The sequence below is a fragment of the Gekko japonicus genome, unplaced genomic scaffold (assembly GCF_001447785.1).
Source record: "Gekko japonicus isolate JY-2015 unplaced genomic scaffold, Gekko_japonicus_V1.1 scaffold48, whole genome shotgun sequence".
In the NCBI taxonomy this organism is placed as follows: Eukaryota; Metazoa; Chordata; class Lepidosauria; order Squamata; family Gekkonidae; genus Gekko; species Gekko japonicus.
In genome coordinates, this window is record NW_015174273.1 from 1,188,693 (window position 1) to 1,214,300 (window position 25,608).

Sequence of the window (25,608 nt, forward strand, 5' to 3'; positions counted from 1 at the left end):
GCTCATTCTACCAGGTAGGAGCCGCCACCAAAAACGCCCTGGCCCTGGTAACTGCAAACTTGATGTTCCTGGGGCCTGGAATATCCAGGAGATTTTGATTCCCCGACCGTAGTGCCCTTGGGGGAACATGTGGGGAGAGGCGGTCCCTTAGGTAAGTCGGACCCTGACCATATAGGGCTTTAAAGGTTAAAACCACTACTACTACTACTACTACTACTAATAATAATAATAATAATAATAATAATAATAACAACAACAACAATTGCATTTTGGACTGCACTACTTCATATGGAAGACAGGGCATATGTTGTCTTTTCAATGCTCCACTGCTAAATCCCTGTATGTAAAGTAGTATATCACAAAGATGGCTATGCCTTTCTCTCTGTTGTGTTTCTTTAGTACAATAGAGGGTGGTTTCATTTTTCCATGAGGAAGATGAAGATGCAAAACTCGGAACACCACCCACAGTCTGAAGTGGTATAATCCAGAATTTCATAATTTCACAGTGAAATCCTAAACAGAGGTACATCCTTATAAACCCACTGACTTCGATGCGGATGGAGTAGGTGTATTGCACCGTCAACCTACCACCCGAGTCTCTATGCTGCATAAAGAGGGCCTGAGTCCTCAGCTCTTACCCAAAGATATTTTTTCCCCCGAGTCAGCTGGCAGCAAGAAGACAAGCAGTGCTAAACCCGAGATCAGGACACAGGGAATTAGTAAATTCAAGCCGTAGTAGAGGGTGCGCCGGCGCATGGTCACTGTGTACGTCACATCGGGATACGGCTCTTTGCAGCACTCGTAGTACAACTCATTCCTTTCCCCTGGGACACCTGCACAGAAGAAAATTGGCAGCATGCAAGAGAGAGAGAGAGAGAGAGAGAGAGGAGGGGGGTTAGGTGAGTTTCGTTCTCAAAAGTGTTGCGCGAGCAGCCACAACATCTGACCAACTTCTTTTTTATGCCACATTTCCTTCAAGGAGGCAGCCCCGGAAAGCCTGGCTTAGCCTGAGCTCATCAGGAGATAGGCTGAGTTGGCCATAGTCAGTACTTGGATGGGAGACCATCAAGGAAGGCTGTAGTTGCTAAGCAGAAGAAGACAGTGGCAAATGTCCTCTGCTCCTCTCTGGTCTGGAACACCCTGTGGCTGGAGTCACCATGAGCTGGTGTGCCTTAGAGAGAGTGAACGATTCGAAGGCCAACAATGAGATTCATGGTTGAGTGGGGGATTTGAGCCTAGGCCTCCCAAGTCTTAGTCCGTCACGCTTAACCATTACGCTAATCATTCAATAACCACTTAGCTTGAAATCATTAAGTCATTGAAAACCATTACAGCTGGAAACCGTTACATCATTCAAGAACTGCTGAGCTTGAGAGTATGGTGGTGTGTAGCCAACAAAACATCAGTGGAGTTCATCTTCAGTTAAGGAGGGTGGTTCCATTAGGGCAAAGATCATTGTACAACCAGTAGCACGGGACATGACATAACCATAGTGCAATCGTGAGTGTTCACCACTTCCTGCTTCAAAATATTATTCTTTAATGGCATACAGACCAAGGGCTATCCCTATGCCCTGTGCAAGCAGAAATATCTCTTTGGCTACAATGGGGTTATTTTTATACAGCAGCATACTACAACTTTTCCCAAAAAATCCGCAAATGTAACACTTTTTATTACTAGCAGAAGTGGACCACAGGAAATATGCCAGTATCTTTATCTAAAAGAGCCAATCTTTTTTTCCCCCTGTAAAGTGCTAGTAACAGTGCAAGGGAAAGGCAATTTTGCTTAGCAATGCAAAGCGGATCCCTTCTCTCTTTTCAGTGTAGCCACAATCCATACCAGAGTCATTTCTGCTTGCAATTTGTCATTTTCCGGACAAATGAAAACAAGTGATCTGTGCCACAACCATCTTGCTGCCACCACCTCAGATAAAACACAGCCCCTCTCTCCCTGGTGGGTTGACTCCCAAGGCTGACTCCACTATAGCATGCCAAGTAGCCAAGGCAGGTGGGTACAGACTTCTGCAGACTCTCTCTAATTAAACCATTTTAGTTGTACAAGGCACAAGCTAAGAGTATAACTAGAACAGGTCTAGCTGCACGAAGCTAAATAAACAAAACGAAAGTTACTAGCTGGGTACTTACAATCCATGGCATATCTGGTCTTTGTTAGTTGCATGATTCCCCCATTCCTGATGCATCTGCAACCATCTTTAGCATTATTCCCCTCTCATTCTTCATGGTCAACACACAAGAGAGACAGGTCCCCTAACGCACTGCAAACGAACAAATCCAGACAAAGGAACAGCTCCCCTTTTCAGTCCCCCCCCACACACACGTATGCTCCAGGGCCACTCTGGGTACTGAGTCCCAGGGCTCCAGCCCGCCAGACCTGGCCCTCCAATCAAGAGGTGTTAACGTATCAAGGGGCTAGCATGTTTCCCTGCCAGTTGGGAAAGGATGCTCTCTATCTGGAGGAGAGCACTTTCCCCACATCCTCCCAGTCACAGAGACACCACTGTCCCCTTCCATTACCATAGCTGTCACAGCATCTCCTGCCCCACTGGCTCTCATCCATCACAGCCAGTTACATACATGAGGAAAAAAATTATACAGATTTGCTCAGTTTGTATAATTTATACTGGGTTGGATCCTGGCAGATGGGATTTCCGACAGCAAAGCGGGACTGGCAGAGGGGTATAATGCCATAGAGTCCACCGTCCAAAGTGGCCATTTTCTTTAGGTGAGCTGATCTCTCTCGCCTGGAGATCAGTTATAATCCCAGGAGATCTCCAGCTATCACCTGGAGGCTGGCAACCCTAGTGGGGAGCAGTGTTCCCTCTAAGCTGAGTTAGTGTGAGCTAGTTCACAGTTTTTTAGCCTACGGTTCACACATTTTTGTCTTTGCTCAGGAAGGATGGCTCCAGAGCAAACGAATTGATGCAGTCGCCAAATCACTCGCTCACAAGCTTAATGCCAGTACCTCACAAAATAGAATTTTTGCTCACAAGACCACACATCTTAGAGGGAACATTGGTGGGGAGGGTCACATTTTTTGAGAGCCAGTGTCATGTAGTGGTTAAAAGCAGCAGACTACAATCCAGAGAGACAGGTTTAATCCCCCACTCCTCCACATGAAGCCTTCTGGGCAACCTTAAGCCAGTCACAGTTCCCTCAGAACTCTCTCAGCCCCAATTACCTCACAAGGTGCCTGTTGTGGAGAGCAGAAGGAAAGGAGATTATAAACTGCCCTGAGACTTCCTAAAGTAGAGAAAAGCGGGGCATAAAAATCTACTCTTCTTCGTATAAGAAACACCTGACTGCAACTGGGAAAATGTGCAAAGCTGGGAGAAAGCTCCACCCTTTTTTCTGCTATGCAGGTCTCTGTCTGTAAGGAGTCCTTAACCGAAGGAAGCATTCAGCCTGGAGTCTGAGGTGGTGGAGGGGCCTGTGGTTCAGTGGCAGATCACATATTGTTGCATGCAAAGGGTTTCAGGTTCATCCCCCAGCATCTCCAAGTTAAAAGGATCAGGTAATAAGTGACGTGGAAGGCAGGCTTGGGAGATCCAGCCAGAGCAGGCAACACTGACCTTGATGGACCAAGGCTCTCATTCACATTCCATATAAAGGCAGCTGCATGCTTTCAAGTGAACTGTTCCATGTTCTCTTTGCATTCTACCACCTCACTCTATGGCATGGGTTTACCAGGCTGAATTTTAATTTTCCAGAGCTAAGTAAGCTTCGGCACTCCATGCTACACTCTGGGAGCAGTTGTCAGTTTAATATTTAGCATTATATCGCACATTTGTAAAAACTTTCTCTACTAATCATTTCCATTGCCATTCCAAACAATAGTTAGTTGTTTGAGTGAACGATCCCACTGCCATAGACATATCCATTAGTTTTAATTTACAATATTAAGGTAATTGAAAAGTCACAAAAATAACTGTCTCTCTCTGCTGTCAGTTGTTATTAATAGTAGAGTTCATATACAAAATTATATCAAAATGGATCCTAACCAGTCCCTTCCTTTCTCTATTTACAGTAACTTGGCTCAGGTGTAGTGAGAAACGACTGTTTATTACCACATGGATGAGGCTGAGAAAATCTCTAAGCTTCTACACTTCCTCCTCCCTACTCCCTGACCAGATAATTAGACAGCGCAAGGTTTACAACAAACATAATGTAAGCCAGTGGAGGACTAGGATCTGGGAGACCCAGGTTCGAATCCCCACTCTGCCATGGAAGCTTGCTGGGTGACCTTTGGCCAGTCACGCACTCTCAGCCTAATCTAACTCACAGGGCAGTTGCAAGGATAGAATGTAGGAGAGGAGAATTATATAAATCACTTTGGTCTCCAATGGGGAGAAAGGTGGAGTATAAAGTAAATAAATATGATATAGAGATAATTTTGGACGGTCCGTTTAACTTTGTGGCAACATTTAACTTTTCAGTCATCACACACACCAGCTTCGCAATGACTATACACAAAATGAGCAATCCTGTACTTGTCTTTATTTTTCCCCCCTGCCCTGCTCCATGCCAGTAAGTATACGGATGGATCCAACCACGCTTCTCCAAAGACTTGATGACACTTATGTCTTTAGGAGAGAGGACAGCAATTTCTGATGCTTCTTGCCCTCCCACTGGAGACCCTGCCTCAACTTCTTACTGAGGGTCCGCTGACCCCCCCAAGGAAAAAAAATCAGGAGGCTCAATGAACTCCAGTGGGTGGGGGAGCAGGAAAGTTCTACTCGACAAAGTCTACAGGTGATTAGACACACTCTTATCTCCTTGAAAATGCCAGCACATACTATATTTATTTCTCTAATGAGAATCAGTACCTGAAAAAGCCTGACCCACATTCAGAAAATGGAGGGCTTGCATGAACTGGAACAAACTCCTTGACTCTCTTCTTGTGTGAGTCTTTGCCTCAATTGTGCATCTGTTTGAGGCTTTTGTACAAGTGTTGTTTTTGGTTTGTAATCAGAGTTTTTGTTTTTATTGTTTTTTTTAAAAACATTTTTTATTGTCCTACTTTTAATGGTCCCAGGGTTTCCAAGGTAGACTTGGAGGGAGGGAAGTTAACAGCTGCCATTTTACCCATTTTGTTATTCTGTTTTTATGTTAACAATTATATTATTTTTTTTAATTTAAAGTTAGTATTTTAATTTCTTTGTAAGTCCCCTGAGCGGTTCTGCAAGTAGAAGAGTGGGATATAAATCTTATGAATCAAAAAATATGCAAATTCCTACCCTGCTGAATGGTAAAATGAAAATTCCTGTTTCAGTTTTGCTTTCCCATTGTGCAAATGATGCAGACATTCCACTTTCTCACTCTGGGATGGTGATCTCCTGGTGGTCTGGCACTCCCACCAACACCGCATTGTCATGGCTGATGGGGGAAACAGTGGGAAATGGAAAGGACGTTGAGTGACATGACGACTTCACAGCTGGGTGAAAATCTAGATGTGATGTCAGTTCTGTTGGAAGTGGAGGACTGTTTACCCTGTGTCCTGACTCAGACTACGTAAGAAGACTGCAACAGAGTCAGAGAGATAGATAGGCTAGGAAAATAAACATCCTTTCCTTCTCTCTCTGATACTATCTCCTTTGCTGATGACACCATTGTGGTGGGGCTCATCTCTGGGAATGATGAGTCTGCTTATCGGGACGAGGTGGAACGGCTTTGTGTTTGGTGCAGGGAAAATAATTTGATCCTCAACACCACCAAGACCAAGGAATTGGTAGTGGACTATAGGAGGAACAAAATGGACATCCAGCCACTGTTTATTGGTGGAGAACGTGTGGAGAGGGTGGCTACTTTTAAGTTTTTGGAAGTGATTATTGAGCAAAACTTGACCTGGAGCGCTAACACCACTGCTCTGGTGAAGAAGGCCCAGCAGAGGCTCTTTTTTCTCAGACTTTTAAAGAAAAATAACTTGAGTGAGAAAATACTGATGTCCTTTTATCGTTGCTCAATAGAGAGCATTTTAACATACTGCGTCTGTGCCTGGTTTGCCAGTTGTACGGCTGTGGATAGGAAAGCACTCCAGAAAGTTATCATCACAGCCCAGAAGATTATTGGCTGCCCTCTCCCGTTCCTGGAGGAATTGTATAGTTCTCGATGTTTGAAAAAAGCAAAGAACATTTTGCAGGATTTGTCACACCCTGAACACTCCCTGTTTGAACTGCTGCCTTCGGGTAGAAGATATAGGACAATTAAAACAAGGACAAACAGATTAAAAAATAGTTTTTATTCGAGAGCTATTATTGCTTTAAATGCTGTATGAAATTGGAATTTGGGTGACATTGGTGGTTTAAGTTGCAATGTGAACCTTAAGGGAGTTATGGGATGGTTGTGAATGGTTGTGTAAGTGTATGAGTATGGTTGTAGATCACCGAATGATTGCACCTTTAATTTCGTTGTACTATGTACAATGACAATAAAGTATATTATTATTATTATTATTGTTGTTATTATTGTTGTTGTTGTTGTTGTTGTTGTCGTTGTTGTTGTCGTTGTTGTTGTGTAGATTGCTATTCTTAGGGAAAAGTTTCCTTCCTTCTGGCTCCTCCCCCCTCACTCTCTGTCTGCACACATTGCTTGAATCTATCTTGACAACATGAGAGCAGGATGCTTTCCTGTATCTCAGTTCATCTAGGCCCTGGATATCGCGGGGTGTGTGTGTGGCTAATTGCCCCTGCGCAGTTTGATCCGCGATTACGCGATCAGATGTGCCGGCGGCACACCACCGGTGCTTCTCTTGGCGCCGGCGGGTAAACGAGGGACTGGAGGGGAATGCCGCGCGCCGGTGCGATCACACCATGGGCGTCTGGAGGCAGCCCGTGGCAGACGTTTACTAGTACCTTGGAGGTACTAGTTTTTTAACTCGCATTGTCGGTGGTAAGCCATGGGTGCGCTCCACTTCCCAGATGTTGGGGTGTGATCGCGCCCAGATAATCTGCCCATCATCCTTGCCTCTCCCGCTGCAACTTTGCCGTGTGACCGGTGCCCTAGTTAGTTAGACTAGATTACAGAATATCTCTCTCCTCCTTCCTATCTAGTATGCAGTTCATACAATAAACTCCTATTACTAGTTTGCAAATATAAAGTGCCTTGTAAATGTGTTTCTTGCTTGCACACACACACCTTGTGATCAGATGAGCTCTGCTGCGTGAAAACATAGAGCACTCTGCTTAACCGTAAATCCTAACAACCTCATCAGCTGATGCTCTGGGAGCTCCATGGTAATACCCTAGAGTTTCCACAGTGTGGGCTGATGTTCTGATATCATGTCTAGGTTTTCACCCAGATGTGATACTGACAGGATGACACCATCCTCAAAGCTCCCAGGATGCCAGGTGGAAACCTGGAATCCCTAAAACTGTGTCTTTTTATTTTCATGCCATTTAACGTGTTGGATCCTACCAGCTTTTCTGCAGGCAAAAGAGGGAGAAGAGTCCTTGTTTGAGTGCAAAAACATTAGTTAGGCTGCGGTCACACAGAGCATTAGCCACGCTACAGAGACGGAAGATAGGCGGATTTTCCGGGTGCGATCACAGCGCCACATCTGGGAAGCATAGCGCTCCTGTGGCGAACCCGAGGCTTCCCGCCAAAGATGCGTGGTAAAAAACTAGTACCTCCGAGGTACTAGTTTCCGGAAACCGCAGGGCAAGGGCGGGCGTCTGATCATGTTTCCGGTGGCATCCGGCGCCCGCCCATGTCCCGTCGTGAAAAGGTTTTTTTTCCCCCCAAGTCTCCACGGGATGTGCACAAGCATCCAACAGAGCATGTGAACACTTGGGTTAAAAACAACAACAACAACCCCCGCCGATCCGCTTCTTTGCCACGCCACAGGAGTGACGTATGATCAGCCCCTCCCCCCAACCACGGGACGTCGGCGGGACGTTTGATCCTGCTGCCGCGCGGTAGTTCGCTCCGGGTCAAACAGCCACGCCTCCCCCCCCCGATATCTGGCCCGTGTGACCGGGGCCTTATACTAGGGGGTCACGGAGGTTTGAGTGGACAAAAGCCATGTGGGGCGGAGACTGCTATAAAGAGGCGAACTGCATGAGAATGAGCAGAAAAGCAGGTAGGATCCAACCAACTGTTCTCTTCTTTGAATTTCCCCCATAAAATGTATGCGTTTTTCAGCATTGCTCGTGCATCAGTAAATCAGGCCTGTACATTATAAGTATATTATGCACATAAATGATGTTTGTACAAATTGCATTAATGCCAGCAACAAGGGTAGACAAAAACTGTTCCTATTGGCAACATATAGAAACACAAATAAATGGAAAAGGGCATATTCATTCATCCCTGACATTCATGGGGGCTCAGAAAACGGCGGCTTGCCTAAAGCCCATTTGAGGGTTTTCATTTGTTTTCCCCAGCTTCATTCTTATTACAGGTTGTCGAGCATCCAAGTGATTTGGAGGACTCTGAAGAGTTTGTCCTTGAACTGCCCTTAATGGACTCCTCCCTACCTCATTCATTGTCAATAACTCCTGAGTACACAATAATTTCTAGCGCCTCAAGAAATAACAAGAAAGCAAAGCCTACTAGTGGATATTTTATCTAGCTCATGGGGCTCTCTGGGCATTTTATTGTGTACACATACTGGAAAATCTATAGAAATCTATTATCCAGTCTGGAAATATCTGTCAAAGAACACTATACAAAAAACCCCGTAAACATTCCTAAAGGATTGTCTCAAGAACAGGCCGTCCACTCCTCCTCTAGTAAATTTCTGTAACGTGGGCCTGTCTGTTCTTCAAGAGCATCCATCAAGCACTATCCAAACTTCTCCATCAAATACAAGCAACAATCAATAGTTATTATAATGTTCAGCGGTACTGCGTGATGGGTTGCAGTTCTCCAGTGTTTATAGCAGGGGTGATCTGAAATAATTCATACCATTTTGCTATTGCAGGGAACAAACGTTACTTCTGTTTCGGCAGGTTTGACATGGCTTTTCTTGAAAACTGTTGTTTTCTTTTCTTGAAAAATGTTTTCTTGAAAACTGTTGTTCATTTTCACTGAATGCATGGTTTCTCCAACCAAGCCGTAAAGTACATCTGAAGAAGTTCATACACCTTGGCTAAAAAAAGTTCACACACCTTGGCTAAAATTTGTCCTGTTAAGCAGGCAAACCTTGGGATGCTGTGTATCCTTGGTTATAAAGCATCTCCTTCCACAGCTTAAAGCAACCAAGACTGAAAGAAGCTAGGGTCTTGACAAAATGAGATTTTGATGTGAAGAAACCTGCTTAGTAGGGTTCTTCGCACCCTGGTGTGCTACGGTGGCCAATAGGAATACAAGAGGATTCCAAAGTTTAATTGATATGAATTAAACAGTTTATTTAAGCACTATGAATAGCATTACAAAAACATGATGAATGAAAAGCATGATACATGGATAAATGGTAAAAGACAAGCACATAAGACCACCAAAAAGGTATGTGTGTTTGTGTGTGTGTATCTATATCTATATATAAAGGTAGATAGATAGATAGATAGATAGATAGATAGATAGATAGATAGATAGATAGATAGATAGATAGATAGATATAGATATAGATATAGGGTTGAAGAACTGAAAACAAATTAACAGATAATACATGGGTGTGGTGGGGGAAAGTGCCACCAAGCCACAGCTGATTTATGATGGCCCGGTGGAGTTTTCAAGGCAAGAGACACTCAGAGGAAAATAACAGCGAGACCATAATGCATAAAAACTAAAGTCACAGCTAACTTACTTGCCCAACATTAAAGCTTAATTAGTAAAGGTAAAGGTTTCCCTTGCTCGAAAGTCAAATCGGACTCTAGGCGGCGGTGCTCATCGTTTCCAAGCCGAAGAGCCAGCGCCGTCCGAAGACATTTCCGTGGTCATGTGGCCGGCATGACTAAATGCCAAGGTGCACGGAACACTGTTACCTTCCCACCAAAGTGGTACCTATTTGTCTACTTGCAATTTCTTGCTTTGGAACTCCTTGGTTGGCAGGAGCTGGAACTAGAGACGGGAGCTCACTCCATCACACAGCACTAGGGTCTCGAACTGCCAAACGACAGACTTTCCATTCTGCAGCTCAGCATCTTAACCTCTGAGCCACCGCGGCCCTTTAAAGCTTAAGTACTGCCAAGCAAACGTAGTTCCATTGTTACCTATCAGAAGCTCAAGGACCCAGAAAATCAGGACTGTAGGAAGATGGGACCCATACAGGTTTTTGGACCCTCAGGAGGTCCAGGAAATCAGGAAGATGGCACCATCAAAGCAGGCTAACCCTTGGGAAGTAATGACCTGAAATCCAGGACAGGACATTCTAGGTTCGTAGTCCCTTGGAGGTCTTGAGAGACAACTTCCACACTGTCACTTTTGTCACTCATTTTCCCCTATTGCTTTGGGTCCCCCCCCCCCCCTTTTCCCCTTGTTTTTTTTCTCTTCTGGGACTACTAAAGAGAACAAAACACATTGGGGGGGGGGAACCCTGAAGCAATTAGGGACAAACAAGTGACAAAAGATGACAGTGCCAGGAGAGGCCCTCTAGCCTGCTCAGACAGGGGGGAGAGATGTACAATTTCTGGAAGTTTGGAACCCGGGGGGGGGGGTAGGTTCCCCCCCCAGAAAAAATGGAAATGGGGGGGGTGGACCTGAAATATATGTAATACTTACTTTCCTATCAAACCTAAACTTCGTCTACTGATTGAACAATATGAAATGCATCATTTATAACTTAGCATATAAATCAAATTTATTAAGAACAGTCATAAGACCAGCAAAATAAACCAAGATAGAACAACACAGAGTAACTTAGCATATAAAATTATACTATGACATTTATGGAATTTCAAATCATAAATATCTTTGTTCTCTATGAGAAAAATTCCAAGAGTTGTAAACTGCTACACCCTGTGCTAACACAGCACATGTATTTTCCATTTTTACCACCTAAGCCATAGGAAAAAATAAAAGTTGAAGGTAGAAGACATTCTACAGTAAATAAAAGGTGAAGGTAAAGGTTTCCCTTTCTCGAAAGCCAGTCGAATCCAACTCTAGAACAAGAATATTATTTAGACAGAAATCCTCCCTGTGTCGCAACAGGTAGGACTGGCAGCAAATCTGGATAATAATCTAAACTTTATAACACTGAGAACACTTAACTCTTTAATATCATCATCACATTACAGCATATTAATCGTTAACAAAATTATTTACATTTATTATACAAAAGAATCTTGAAAAAGTTGTCTATGTCTACAGTAGAAAAACTTTGCCTTACAAAGTATTTCACTCTTCCCAAAGGAAGAACATGAAGTCTGAGGGCTTCCTCAGTTTTTCCATTGGAAAGATTGGGAAAGTTGGGAAAGACGGAAAATCCTTACACTGTAGACATAGTTCAGGTGGGCAGCCGTGTTAGTCTGAAGCAGCAGAACAAAGTTTGAGTCCAGTGGCACCTTTAAGACCTACAACGTTTTATTCAAAGTATGAGCTTCCGTGTCTGAAGCTTTTTGTCTGAAGAAGTGTGCTTTGCACAGAAAAGCTTACACTTTGAACAGAACTTTGTTGGTCTCCAAGGTGCGTGCCACTGGTCTCAAACTTTGTCCCCACTCAAAAAGAGAAGATATTTCACAGGAGGTTTCCCCCCCAGTCCCCGCCCCCAAATTTAACTATTTTTCCACTATACATTTTGAATTTGAAAAACCTTGCCTTGAGAAGATTTTTGCTCATTCGAAAACAGAAAACATTTCATAGCAATTATTTTTCTGTGCAGCTCCAAATTTTCTAGTTTTTTTTCCATTGGAAAATTTGAGGGGAGCAGTTCTCTGGGGGGCCTTCACATCTCTAGGCTGGTGTGGTAGGACAGCATTCAGAAGGGGAGGCCTTTAGGAGAACAGGAGAGCAGGATCGCTGTCTTAAGGCAAATGGACCTTGGCATAGATGATGTCCTGCTCCCCTTAGTCAGGTTGCCTTTGCAGGGATACTGGACCCTTGGCCCTGGGACTGGCCAGGCTTGGGAAACTGGAGTCGGTAGGCTTGCCAAGTCCCCCCAGGGGGGCGAGGAAACCCCCACCCCAGAGGCTCGTTCAGGCGAATCAGGCCCTGGGGGGAAACCCACCCCAACGTGCATGTCACCCAGAAATGACGTGATGCCGCCGGGCACGCTGGGGGCGGGGCCACGGTCATCCAAGGGAAAACACTATGATTTTCCCTCAGATGGTCGTGGCCCCGCCTCCAGCATGCCCGGCGGCGTCACGTCATGTCCGGGTGATGTGTGGTGCGCGTGCGCTTTAGACGCCGGACGGGAGTCCCCCGCTGGGGCTCCAGAATGACTTGGCAACCCTAGGAGTCGGAGCGAGCGTTGCCAGTTCCAGGTTGGGAAATATATGGAGATTTGGGATGTGGAGCCTGAGGAGGGTGGTGTTTGGGGAAGGGAGGGACTTCAGTGGGGTATAATGCCATAGAGTCCACCTTTCAAAGTGGCAATTTTCTCCAGGTTGGACTGATCCCCGTTGCCTGCAGAGCAGTTGTAATCCCAGCTCTCCAGCCACCACCTGGAGGTTGGCAACCCTAGCTGAAGCACAAGGCTTGTGCCTAGTGGACTGGTTGATCCAGCAAGGCAGTCTTCCCAGGCCTCAGCTTAAGTACGCTGGATGGTGATTGGGCCCAGCTGCACTGCTCGGAAATGGTTGTTTTATGACCCCCAAATGCCACACTGTGTGCTGAGGAAGCTGGATGACTCTAAGGCCGGGGAGACACCTGCAACTGTGAAAAACGAGTGCCCGCTGGGAAGATGAGCCAACCGAGGACAAAGTGGCCACGCTGTAAGTGGTCTGATTTTTATTCCTCACCCCCACCCAAGTGCAACTGGGACATAACAGACAAAAAGTGTGTTCCCAGACATTGTAATTTTGGGGGGGTGTCTGATTGTATGCTGTACCATTGCCTGAATTAAAAGGCTGGTGTGCAGGAGTTCCTTTTTCAGAATGTTGGTGCCTTTGTAACACAGGGAAGACAGGTACCTTGACTTGCTCAGTCACTGAATGCCCTTTGTTTAGTGAAGAGAGAGAAAGATGGATAACCCCCTTGTTAGAGAAGGATAAGTATATGAGTAACTATCAACATCTCCCCTTTCTTCTGAGGGATACTAAATCCTTGGCCCCTTATCTTTTAGTAATTCAGTATCATTATAATTAGGGTGGGCTTATAAGGGGAAAGGGAGATTTAAAAAAAAATCAGGGTAGTTAGGCTTAAGGCTATGGCCTGATTGGATGGATGGATGGATGGATGGATGGAAGGAAGGAAGGAAGGAAGGAAGGAAGGACAAAAAGTTTGGGGACATTGTGCCCATGCTCCTGTCCCTGCCACTGAAAGATGGGATGCCACCCTGGTGACAGCTCTGACCAAGGGCATAGCATCAAAGATTCAGAAGGGAGAGAGGCTAAGAGCCACTGTTTTGTGTCAGGGTCTGCCCGCCTCAAGACAGCTGTCGTGCTGTTCTGTTCTTCAAAGGTGTCCATGAGAACCTGTCATTTCCACTCCAAAGGTGTCCAAATTAGTAGCCCAGCAAATGACCTAAGGGAAAACAAAACTTGCCTTCCAGGCAATATTAGCATCAGCAATTCTCAGGTAGCATGTCCTTCAAAGAGAAACCTGAAAGACTGAGGAATAATTAACGCAGTAAAAAATACAGTTCTCCTCAAAGATGGAGACAAACCCAACTTATGCCCACCTGAGAAAAACTAAGGCCTGATTAACACCCTAGTTTGTAGCTACCAGTCTGAGCCTCGAAAATAATGACGTTCAGGTGGCAGTGAGGGGGAACACGTAACAAGAAGGAAAATTAGGGCCAAACTGCAAGTTCCTTTACTGGATCTCCCAACATTAACTTTAACATTAAAAGTCCCTACTGAGGGGAAGGGTGGGAATTTGGATCAGGGTCTTGGTGCTGGGGTCCTCCACACAGTTTCCCTGACACTACTCAAACCCCAGAGCTGCTGTCAGTTAATGGGGGGGGGGATGGCATAACAGTACAATACTACTTGGGTTTTTTTCCTCCCCTAAATCCTACATGCAATCATTGATCATAATGGACCATTCAATGAAGTTTCAAAAGGTTGGACATAGGCAGGCCAGACAAGCAGCAGGAAGGAAGCATGTGATCTGAAGGTTTGGCAACATGGAAGAATAGTCTAATGACCTCCCTCAGAAGCAAGTAGTATACATTGAAAGAGACGGAGAGGGAGGGAGCAGCGGATTTGAGAGCTTTATAGTAGGCCGTGGAATGAGATTGGCTCTCTAATGTCACCTGATTTCCAGGGCCAATAGACTCCTGAACAGGGACAGACTCCTGTTACTGTCCCAGCCTGAACAACCTGTCCCCCCTCATCCTCCTACCAATGACCCTGGTGTTACAAAGAACAGGGAACTACAACTGATCTGCTGTGGTCTCAGTTGGAGCAACTAGGGCTGATTCTGCATTGGCTTTTCCTTCTGTTGTTTTACAAAACCCACGTTGGAGCAGAGGCCCATTCTGCATCTAGCATTCACTCCATTGTTTTACCAGACCCACATTGGAACAGAAAATCGCATTCAAATACCCTGGGCCAATACCGTACTGACTGCAGCATCATCCCTGAATGGCCATAAAATGGCCATAAATCTATGCAGACAAGTACCATAAAACCGAGAGACCAAAGGACGTCAAAGCAGCATGCAGTATGGAGGGTTCACTAAAATCTGACAAAGAAAGTGAAACTAGCATGCAATGCAGAGGGGAATTTCTGTTCCAATGTGGGTTTGGTAAAACGGCGGAGCAAATGCTAGATGCAGAATGGGCCAGAAATTCCCCTCTGCATTGCAATCTACTTTCACTTCCTTTGATCATCAGATTTTATGGTATCTTCTACATAGATTTATGGCTATTTTATGGCCATTCAGGGGTGACTTTGCACTCAGTACAGCATTGCCCTGAGGTATTTGAATGTGGTTTTGAGCTGCACTTTCCCCTCCCAGTTGAGAAAATGTGGAGCGAATGCTAGATGCAGAATCGCCCATAGTCCCTGATGCTCAGCATAGGTGTTTGATTGGATTTATACCCTGCCCTTCACTACCCAAAGGTGTCTCAGAGCGGCTTACAAACTCTTTTCCCTTCCCCTCCCCACAACAGACACCCTGTGAGGTAGGTGGGGCTGAGAGAGCCCTTGACAGAAACTGCTCTTTTTCAAGGACAGCTCTTATCAGAACTACAACTTGCCCAAGGTCGTCCAGCCAGGTGCAAGTGGAGGAGTTGGGAATCTACTTTCACTTCCTTTGAGTTGGGAATCAAACCCGTTTCTCCCATATTAGAGTCTGCACACTTAACCACTACACCAAACTGTCTTTCCCCTGTCTGGTCACTCAAGCATGCTCTCCTGCTGTCGTAGGGTTGCCAAGTCCATCTTCTCCCCCAGCGGAGGACTTTGAGGGGTGTTCCTGGATGGGGGCGGGGCATCCCCGATGTGATGATGTCACACTGGGGACGTCCACCCCCCTGCATGCCCAATCTCTGCTCGGGCGCGCAGGAAATGCCAGCACCCCTTTAAATGCAGGGAGCTGGCGTTTTCCCGTGCTCCCGCTCTCCGCTCGGGTGGAGATCGGATACGTGGCCTGCAGCCACCCCTCTCCCTCCTCTCTAAGAGAGAAGGGAGAGGGGTGGCTGTGGGTGTTGGGGGTGGGGGCTTCCCCCACTGGCCAGCTGGCCTGCGGCAGGTAGGACCCCCCAAAAAGCGGGGGACCCCTACCAAACCGGGGGGGGGTTGGCAACCCTATGCTGTCGGGATGATCTGATCAGGCCATCCTGACTCCTTGCCATTGTTTTTTCTCCCCCCTTTGCAGTATGCGCATCATTGCAGACTCCATAGGGAGCCCTCAGTGTGGAGGTGCAATTCCTCAATTAAGCACATGGGAAACAAATAGCAAAAAAACCCCCAACTCACTCGCAGTTGCATCTGATCACACACTGATCGGCTGCGCCCGCAGCTTCAAAGGGTGGTGTGATCTCACAACTGCATGTCAAATTCCTCCGGAGGAAATAGCCTTACTTCCCCTCCACCTCAACTGGCGCTTGTGGTCGCAACCTAAATTTTAAAAAGCTTCAGAAGAGACAAACAACAGGGAATTTGTCAAAACAAACAAACCCTCCAGGTAAGATATGCACAAAAATGAAAGGAAAGGAAATATATATATCTGCAAGAAGATCAAATCAGTCAATCCTAAAAGAAATCAACCCTGACTGTTCCCTGGAAGGCCAGATAATGAAACTGAAGCTCAAATACTTTGGCCACCAAATGAGAAGGGAGCACTCCCTTGAGAAGACCCTGATGGTGGGAAAGATTGAAGGTCAAAGAAGACGGGGATGGCAAAGGATGAGATGGTTAGACAGTGTCATAGATGCAACAAACATGAAGTTGAGCCAACTTCAGAGGACGGCGGAAGACAGGAGGGCCTGGCGTGATCTGGTCCATGGGGTCGCGAAGAGTCGGACTCGACTGTGCGACTGAACAACAACAAAGGGTGAGTGATGATCCAATCTCTGCCAATTCATATGTGGGATAGAATTACCTACCCACAAAGGTGCTCACTCACTATATCTCTGAGTGAGTCACTGCTCTGGAGTGTAACTTCCTTCCAAACAGTAGCGACACTGAGAGCAGGATCGCAAGTAACGCAAGTAGGTGATTACACTTTGCCATTAATACGTGTGCACATTGTGAAGTATGCATCTAATTTTAATTTAGAAAAAGCCAACAAAGATTTGGATAATGTTGCAGGTTTATATGCAGTCATAATCTTCTTGAAGAAAGCCAACTTACCCACTAAATCCCATTCGCCATTTGAGATGTAATTGGAAATATCAGCTTCCAGCATCTGCAGATCAAGGAGCCACCCATTGTGTGTCCACGAACCAAATTTCAGATTACATTTCTGCACATCAAAAGGAAACCAGCGGACATCGATGTAACATGTGCTCTTCAGGATGCCTGCAAACAGAAATATGTTTATGATTAAAAAAAAAAAGCAATAAGATCCACCTGATCTGAGAAGTTCAAGGGAGCAGACAGCTTTGAAATGCATCCCAAATTGATCTGCTAACAAATGAAGCCTATAATTTTTGAGTTTTGGTTATGCTGTTCAGAGACACGTCAGATGAAAAGGCTGATTGGAAAAATATATATATCCAGCGCTTTCTATCGAAAGGTGCTTATGTCGTGAATAGATGGATCTCAGAATATTTTTTTTTCTTGTAGTCCCATCTATCCATTTTAGCGACTGTTTGATATAACCTGTCATACTCCAGGAAGCAAAACTAAGAGTAATAGTAGAGTTGTTAGTCCTGGCAGTCTTTCCATCTGCCAGATTGGTATTCTAATAGCAATGTTTCAATCTCCACACTTCCCTTAGGAAGTATTTTACTGGGCCTGTAGTGAGAAGAGGGGATTAGAGATTTGGGCTGCGTTCACACACACTAAATAATCCATTTTCAATCCACTTTCAGTGCACTTTCCAACTGGATTTTGCCAGTTCACACAGTAAAAATCCCGTTGGAAAGTGCACTACAAGTGGATTGAAAATTGATTATTTAGAGTGTGTGACCACAGCCTTGTGGTGTTTTGTTGGTCAGGCAAACAGGTCTTTTAATCACCTGTTCAGCAAGGTCAGAGGAAGGAGCTATTAAAGTTCCAGCTGAGACGTACACACGTCATCCCATAATTCCCCAGGCCTGGGAAATCAGGTGACACCACAGGGCCAATCTGGGGCTGCCAGCTGATGTAAACCCTTCCTGAGCGGCTGCCTTCACTCAGCCTGGGAAACATGTCAAAAATGAGTCCCCGAGGCTTCTTCCTTCTATGCCTACAGATTATCAACCCTCATCCATAATTCAGCCTGCCTGTCATCCAACAAACTAATCCACCCTCGGGCTCGAGTGTCTGACGAGATTCGATGTAGAAGAGTGCAAACCGGCGTGTACATCAGGACACCGATCGACATGTCAGGCTCAAACACTCGCAACAGCCCTGGATTCCTTTGAATATACTTCAGTTTCTTGACTCTTGCTGTACAGTAAGATTACATTTCTCCCCTATATTTCTCTTTGATTTAATTTGTTTTCCTTGAGGGACTGTCTGCTCTGGCACAAATATTTCATGTGAAGATAGTCTAAACTCTGAAGAGGATTAATATTCATCACATATTGTCTGTCATCTATTTTTTGTTGGTGCTTTTAAAAAATGGAAGCAGAAGGGACAAAAACAATAAGACACCCCAAAGGCACCATTTGTTGTGTGATTTCTCAAGGCAGCCAGTTGGCACCGTGTTAGAAATGATGCAGCTTCTACCGACTGCTTTGAATGTGAATGGATTTAATGACATTGGGATATTATCTATTGTTTTGGTTGGCCGGTGTGGGGGAGTTACTCCGAATAAGCTGGCTCCCGGCTTCCTCCTCCTCATCTGTGCTGTCTTCTTCCAACGGCAGCAAGTACATCGAAGGACCAAGATGTGAGAAGACGGTTCTCCTACCGGTTCTTTGTCCCTCAGCCCTTTTGCCAGTCCAGTCTTTCAGCGCAGACTCTAATCTGGGAGAACTGGGTTTGATTCCCAACTCCTCCACATGCAGCTGCTGGTGTGACCTTGGGTCAATCTGTAGTGTATCAAGTCCCGACAAGTCCAGACATGTCCAGGGACAACCGTTGAGCTTCGCTCCTAGAGACAATGGACTATGCGGATCCTAGCCCGCTCCAATCAGGGGGCTAGGTTCCTGACCGAGAAGCCAATGGGACTCTCGGCCACTGTAAATAACCTATTGGGAAGTGGGGGGGGGGTGTTTTGGGTGGCGGTTTCTGGGGGAATATAAGCCGGCCTGCGAGCCGGCCAAAGTTGTCTTGTTCCTGGCTGAATAAAGTACGCTTTGCTGAAATCACTCTCCATCTGTTCTCTCAAGAACAGTTCTCAGGAAAGCTCTCCCACCCCCACCTACGTCACAGGGTGTCTGTTGTGGGGAGGGGAAGGGACAGGAGATTGTAAGCCGCTCTGAGACTTCTTCAGGTAGTGAAGGGTGGGGTATAAATCCAATCTCTTCTTCTTCAATGGGAGGAAGCAGCTTCTACGAAAAGCTGGAGAACAGAAATGTAGGTGGAGGATCCTCCACCACCTGCCTGCTCTCAGCTTTTCAACCAAGCTGTAGCTCGACAGAACAGCACCTTTGAGCCTCTGCCGGTGCCACTTCATTGCGCATGGGTAAGGAGGTGGGGAGAGCAGGATCTTTAGACTCCACAGGCCAAATGGTGATTGGGAGCAGCTCCTGGGACTAGTTGATATTTAGCACAACCAATTGACAGAAAAAAGCATCAGGAAATATATCTGCATCTAAGCCAGTTCCCGAAGTTCTAGCACAATCTAGTGTTATCGAGACATGGGCACAGCAGTGAAAAAAGGAAGAGGGGGCTGACTCTACGTCCCTCAGTAAATTCTATGCAACAAAAGAATGGAGCGGAAGAGTCATGTGTAACTCAGTCTGACCCTTACCCTCAGGGGTCCTTGCAATAGTGTTGTATACTGAGATAATTACATTAGCGATAGCGAGGCCATGCGGTCTAGCACACCTTCGGGTGCTAGGACAATAGAGGAATCGGATCCTAGGGCAGACCCATTGGAGTGCTCAGATTATAGAGGAGACCTATGATGGACTCCTCCACTGTAAATAGCCTATCACTGGTGTTGGGGCATGTGTTGGGTGTGGGGTACTGCAGGGATATAAGTGGGGCTCGGACCTCACTAGTTTGTCTTTTCGTTTTGCTTGCTTTAATAAACATGAGCTGATCAGTACTCAATGCCTCTGAACTCAGTACTTTACAAATAGACAGCACCTCCCACTCTACGGATAAGCTTTTTGCCTTGCAAACATCTGGAGAGAGAAGGGATATGAGGGGCATCCATCAGCAACAGTGTGTTGTCACTTCTGAGAATCTGCTTCTTATAGGCATCCCAGGAGGCTCCTTGGTAAAATGCTCTGGTTTTACCATAAAGATTCTGGGGATTGCTGGAGAGGCATGGCATCACTTCCAGGTGTTCCTGAAAATTACATCACGCTGCCACCAACAGCTGTTTCTTTAAAAAAATCTTTCTCCTGCTAGTCACTGGAGTGCCAGTGGGCACATGGCAACCTGTGGGTCTCTGCTGGCCCCGTTTTATTTATATTTCCCTATGTTCAGCTTGACGTTGCTGGCATCCATTTTCAAAAGACTTGCAGAACCATCCAGCTGACTTCAATGGACTTAGAAGCACGTAACTGTTTAGGACTTCACTGCTACAGAGCAATCCTAAGCAGGTCTACTCAGAATCCTCCTTAGGTCTAGTCAAAGGTGCTCACTTCCTGGGAAATGTTCTTATGATTGCATGGTCAAAGGCCCTTTAAGGAGCTAGCAAAACTTTCAAAAGAACTGGCTCTGACAATCCAGTTTGTATACATTTTGCCTTTCTATTGTGCAGTAGAAAGGAAGGAGCCTTTATCTCTGGCCTGGTCTTCCTTGGATGTGTTTTTTGTATTCTGCCTGTCTATATAAGACCACCTAAAAAAATCTGCCCTCCTGGAACTCCCCACTTTAAATGTGAACAATCCTTTTGCTCTGTTTGTGCTGAATGAAGTTATTCATGCCTGGCCCGGTTGTCATCACCTTATCACAAGTTCCTTCATTTTGTCCAGTATTATTAGTCCACATTACAAAACCAAGAATCTTTTCCCAGTACTGATGAGGCTTTCCTATTAGAGGCAGGGCTGTGGCACTCAGGGAATTCAGATCTTGGATTCAGGTTCGGTTTGAAACTCTTTATGTGAAGCCTGCAGCAGAGAGGTAAATTCCCTTCTTCCTGTTTCTTTGCCATTTAGGGTAGAACGTGCTTCTACCTCATGGAGAGACTCATCTCCCAGGGTTTGGAAAATAGATGTTTCACTCTTAGAGCCTTGTAACTATGTAAGAATATATATTTTGTCTTTGTATGCTCCTTGAGCAAAGAACTTAGTTTCTTCTATTATACTCTGAATGCCAGGTGATTCACATTTCCACATTAACATACCTACCTTCAAATCTATAGCATAGGTTGCAATCACATGCACCAGTTGAAGCGGAGGGGAAGTGAGGATATTCCGTCCGGAGGAATTTGACCCACGGTTGCAAGATCACACAGCCCTGTGTTACTGCGGGCTCAGCCCACCACTGTGTGATCAGACACAACCAGCGTTCCCTCTAAGCTGAGTTAGTGTGAGCTAGCTCACAGTTTTTTAGCCTCCAGCTCACAGGTTTTTGTCTTAGCTCAGGAAGGAGGGCTCCAGAGCAAACTAATTTATGCAGTCGCCAAGTCGCCCGCTCACAACTTTCATGCCAGTAGCTCACAAAGAATTTTTGCTCACAGGACTCCACAGCTTAGAGGGAGCATTGGACACAACTGCAGGTGAGTCCTTTTTTTGCTGTTTATTTCCCATGCGCATAAACGAGGAATCGCACCTCTGCACCGAGGGCCCCCTATGGGTATGTGATGATGCGCATACTGCAAAGACCGGTGGGGGGGGGAACCGCACCGAGCCGGGATGGCCTAATCAGACCATCCCAATGGCTCGGAAGCATGCTTGCGCAATCAGAAGGGGGAAGTTTGTTCGTTGCCCGTCACAACCCATTTACTACTGGATTTTATCTGGTATCTTTTTACTCCGCTTCTGCAGCAGAGCAGCGCGGGTTGCCGATGGCTGTAGGACACTTCCCAGATGTTGCTGTCTGATCGCAGTCTTTCGATCCATTGGGCATTCGCACCTATGTCGGATCTTCTGGCACGTGTGATCACAGCCTTAGTGTGCCTATAGCTCTTTATGCTTTGTACCTGCCCATGCTTAAGCACAGCTGTGCTCCAATTTTAGTGGCTAACGTAAAGTTTTGTCTATCTAAGGAAGTGAAACACTTTCAGGGTTAACAGAAAACCTTTTGGGGAAGAAGAAGAGTAGGTTTTAATACCCTGCTTTTCTCTATCCTAAGGAGTCTTGGAGCGGCTTACAATCAACTTCCCTTCCTCTCCCCACAAAAGGAACGTTGTGAGGTAGGTGGGCCTGAGAGAGTTCTGAAGGAACTGTGACTGACCCAAGGTAACTCAGCAGGTTTCATGTGGAGGAGTGGGGAATCAAACGTGGTTCTCCAGATTAGAGTCCACCTCTCTTAACCACTACACCACACTGGGACTCAATGGTGGATATAGATGTGGAGAGATGGTAGCAAGCTGCACCTACTGTTCTTTAATTTGGGTGGTTTTTTAAAAAAACCTAATTAGGAATTCTCTATCCAGGAGGGTAGGGGGAAACTTGTTTGACCCCCAGGGCATCTCACAGTAACTATATACGAAGTTGTGGCTTGCCTCTTCTCCTTGCTCTGCATTTGATACATCACAAATTTGTCTTTTTCCACAAAACATATATTGCTTGTCTTTTTAAAATATGTGATTAGGACAGAATAAGTACTAGGCAGAATCCAGCCAAGCTATTTATTTATTTACAAAATGTATATCCCACCTTTCTGCCCCCACAGTGGCCAAAAAGATGGCTCACAAATTAAAATATACACAATAAAACCACTATTATAAACATCATCAAAACAATTAAAAACAGAGCTACCATATGTGGAACCACATAAAAACAACAATTAAAATAACCAAAAAAAAAAAGTCTTCAGCCAATGGCAGAAAATAGCAACAAGCAAAAGACAAATCTCTCTGAGGAGACAATTTTTCTTTCTTTCTAAAACTGGAGATCTCAAAAGGGGAATCCCTGTTAGTAGTTTGTACACTCATTCTAGTTTATACACTCATTCTGCTTTTTGCCTCTAACAAAACTTATTTGACCTGAGATGATGGCAGGATTTAAAAAAAAAAAAAAACAGCAGCAACCCACTTTCCAATTTTAAATACTGTTGTCTGACTCCAGCCTAAAATACCAACTGAAGGAGTCAATCAGGTATTTAATTTGGCTTCGGCGGGAATCAAATGGGCTTTACTTCAGCAAGATTGTGCTCTGAAATCCTATCAGACACCTCCAATTTAATTTTTTCCCCTCATACACATGAAGCAGTTTGTGGATACCTGGGTACCTACTTATACTGTAGATTATAAAGAAGGACTATAAAAATTAATATGTTGAATAGTTACTTAATCTGGTTGTCAAATTCAAAAAGTAGCTTCTGGTTGTTGAATACAAGTGAAGACACAGCTTTGTTAATATTAAGTCTTAAGTGAGAGCTCCATTGAATATTTATGTCACAGTAATTAAGGCACACACTGCCAACACAGTCTGCAGATTAACCATGCAATCCTAAACAGAGTTGCACCCTTCAAAGTCCACTGAAGTTAGTGGACTTAGAAAAGCGTAACTCTATTGAGGATTATACTGTAAGCCTTCTAAATCCAGATCTACATGCATTAATTCCTATCTAAGGGATAAGTCTTTTAATTTACTGCAGGCTTTAAAATAGTCTCTTACCTGGAGGTATATACTGGCAAGATCCTGAGTAGTTTACCAGAACATTGGTATGAAATGTTGCATCAAATCTCTCGTCTGCACTACAAAATAAAGCAGATAGAATTTACTGGGTGTTGTTCAATGATTGATCACAGTGATGAAAAATGCAATCCTAAATAGAGTTACACCCTTATCAGTTCATTGAGGTCAGTCGGCATAGAAGAGTACAGCTCTTGTTTGTCCATTATTATTAGGGGTGGTCAACTTGATTATACGTTTGCCATAAATTTTTTTTGGTAAAGAACTGCGCCATCTTTGGTGAAAATACCGCCAAAATTATCAACTACAGATGCTTAAGGAGTATTAAAAAGTATTGAATGCCGTTTGAATATTTGTCCCGTGGTCAATTAAAATTACTCCTGCAAACCCTACTGGAACGCAACAAAAATGGTTTCAGGCAGATACTGACCCGGCTAACGCTCTGTGACCAACTCACTGGATAAACAAATTTTCGATACAGCAAAAACAGATAACCTGTCAGAATGGGGAGGGGCTGTGGCTCAGTGGTATAGCATCTGCTTGGTATGCAGAAGGTCCCAGGTTCAACCCCCAGCATCTCCAGTGAATAGGATCAGGTGATAGGTGATGTGAAAGATCTGAGACCCTGGAGAGCCGCTACCAACCTGAGTAGACAGTACTGACTTCGATGGACTGATGGTCTGATTCGGTATAAGGCGGCTCCATGCGTATTCATATTTTATCTATGATGGTTTTATTCCTCCAAGAAGATTAAGGGCCATGGTTTTCCCTCCTCCATTTTTTTCCCTCACAACAACTGTGTGAGGTAAGTTAGGTTGACAGGGTTTCATAGTTAAATAGATTTTAAGTAGTTGAATAGATTTCATAGTTAATTTTTATTTATTATGTCATTAATAGTCTGCCTTTCTAACAAAGATTCAATTTCTAACTAGATGATGGACTGAACTGACTCAGAAATCAGAACCTTACAGGCAGGGCCCTTTTAATGTAAATGACGGATCATAGCCTGGAGTCTAAGCCAAAGCCATCCAAGCAATGTCTGTGGAACCAAAATATTTTCACTACTGGAAAACAAGATTTTTCCAGGCCAAATTTTACATGCAGATGAAAATGTATCATTCTGCTCATAGCTACATGTTGGATGCGAGCCACCAAGCATCATCCCCCTATCAGTCCATTTATTTTAATGTGGCTTGTAAAGGAACAGAGCCCATTACATTGTGCTATTTGATCGGACATCCTTGAGTAGTTGCAGTAATTACCCTGAAGCTTAATAGAGCTATGCCAATTTTCAGCAATTGTGCCACTTGCTCAGTATTTAAAGCTAACTTCAAAACATGCCTTCCTTACCTGTTGTACAGAAGAATATCGGGCACCCAGATCTGATCAGCTGGAAATCTTAAATTCTGGACACCTGGATATTCATTCTGGTCCCACTTCAAGTACACATCGATCCAGGACTATGGAGAAAGTCCATTCATTAAAGCTCTTCAATGCAGGGAAAGCTGTTCCCATATATTGTTTTTGAAATAACTAGTACAGTTTGGATATTGTTGCCATATGAATGAATGTGAACAATTTCAATGACAGAGTTAATGATAAGCAGCCACAATCAAGGGAGAAGTCCATCTTTGATGTACTAAGGAGGAATGGACCATCTCTAAAACCAATTTCTATAGCTCCACCTATATATCATTTCTTCAATCTCATCATTCTTCTCTCCTCTGATGTATGTGCTCAAGTGCATATGCTTGCACACAAAGACATACATGAAATTAATCCAGGTGGGTAGCTGTGTTGGTCTGAAGCAACAGAACAAAGTTTGAGGCCAGCGGCACCAATCCATTACTTATGAAAAATTTCTAACTCCAAATTTCTAACAAAAATTTCTAACAAAATTTCTAACGAATTCTACCTTCACAGTCCTTTTGCCTGTTCTCATCTGCCTATTCCCAACACTGACTTGCCCCCCACATCTGAGCTCTGATACGGGAAATGATCATGAATGTAAGAGAAGTACTGGAGGGGTGGGGT

At 44.8% G+C, this 25,608-nt stretch overlaps 1 protein-coding gene across 1 annotated transcript in view; it reads right to left on the bottom strand.

The window, feature by feature from the left end:
* The window catches only part of LOC107120931 (neuronal acetylcholine receptor subunit alpha-7-like), a 158,882-nt gene that overhangs the window by 43,047 nt on the left and 90,227 nt on the right, over positions 1–25,608 (bottom strand). Inside the window, exons 5-8 of the mRNA XM_015423721.1 lie at positions 24,925–25,034; positions 23,557–23,636; positions 16,856–17,023; positions 639–833 (exon numbers count right to left, since the gene is read on the bottom strand). Of these exons, the coding sequence (XP_015279207.1) occupies positions 639–833; positions 16,856–17,023; positions 23,557–23,636; positions 24,925–25,034 (553 nt within the window). The remainder of the gene's footprint in view (positions 1–638; positions 834–16,855; positions 17,024–23,556; positions 23,637–24,924; positions 25,035–25,608) is intronic.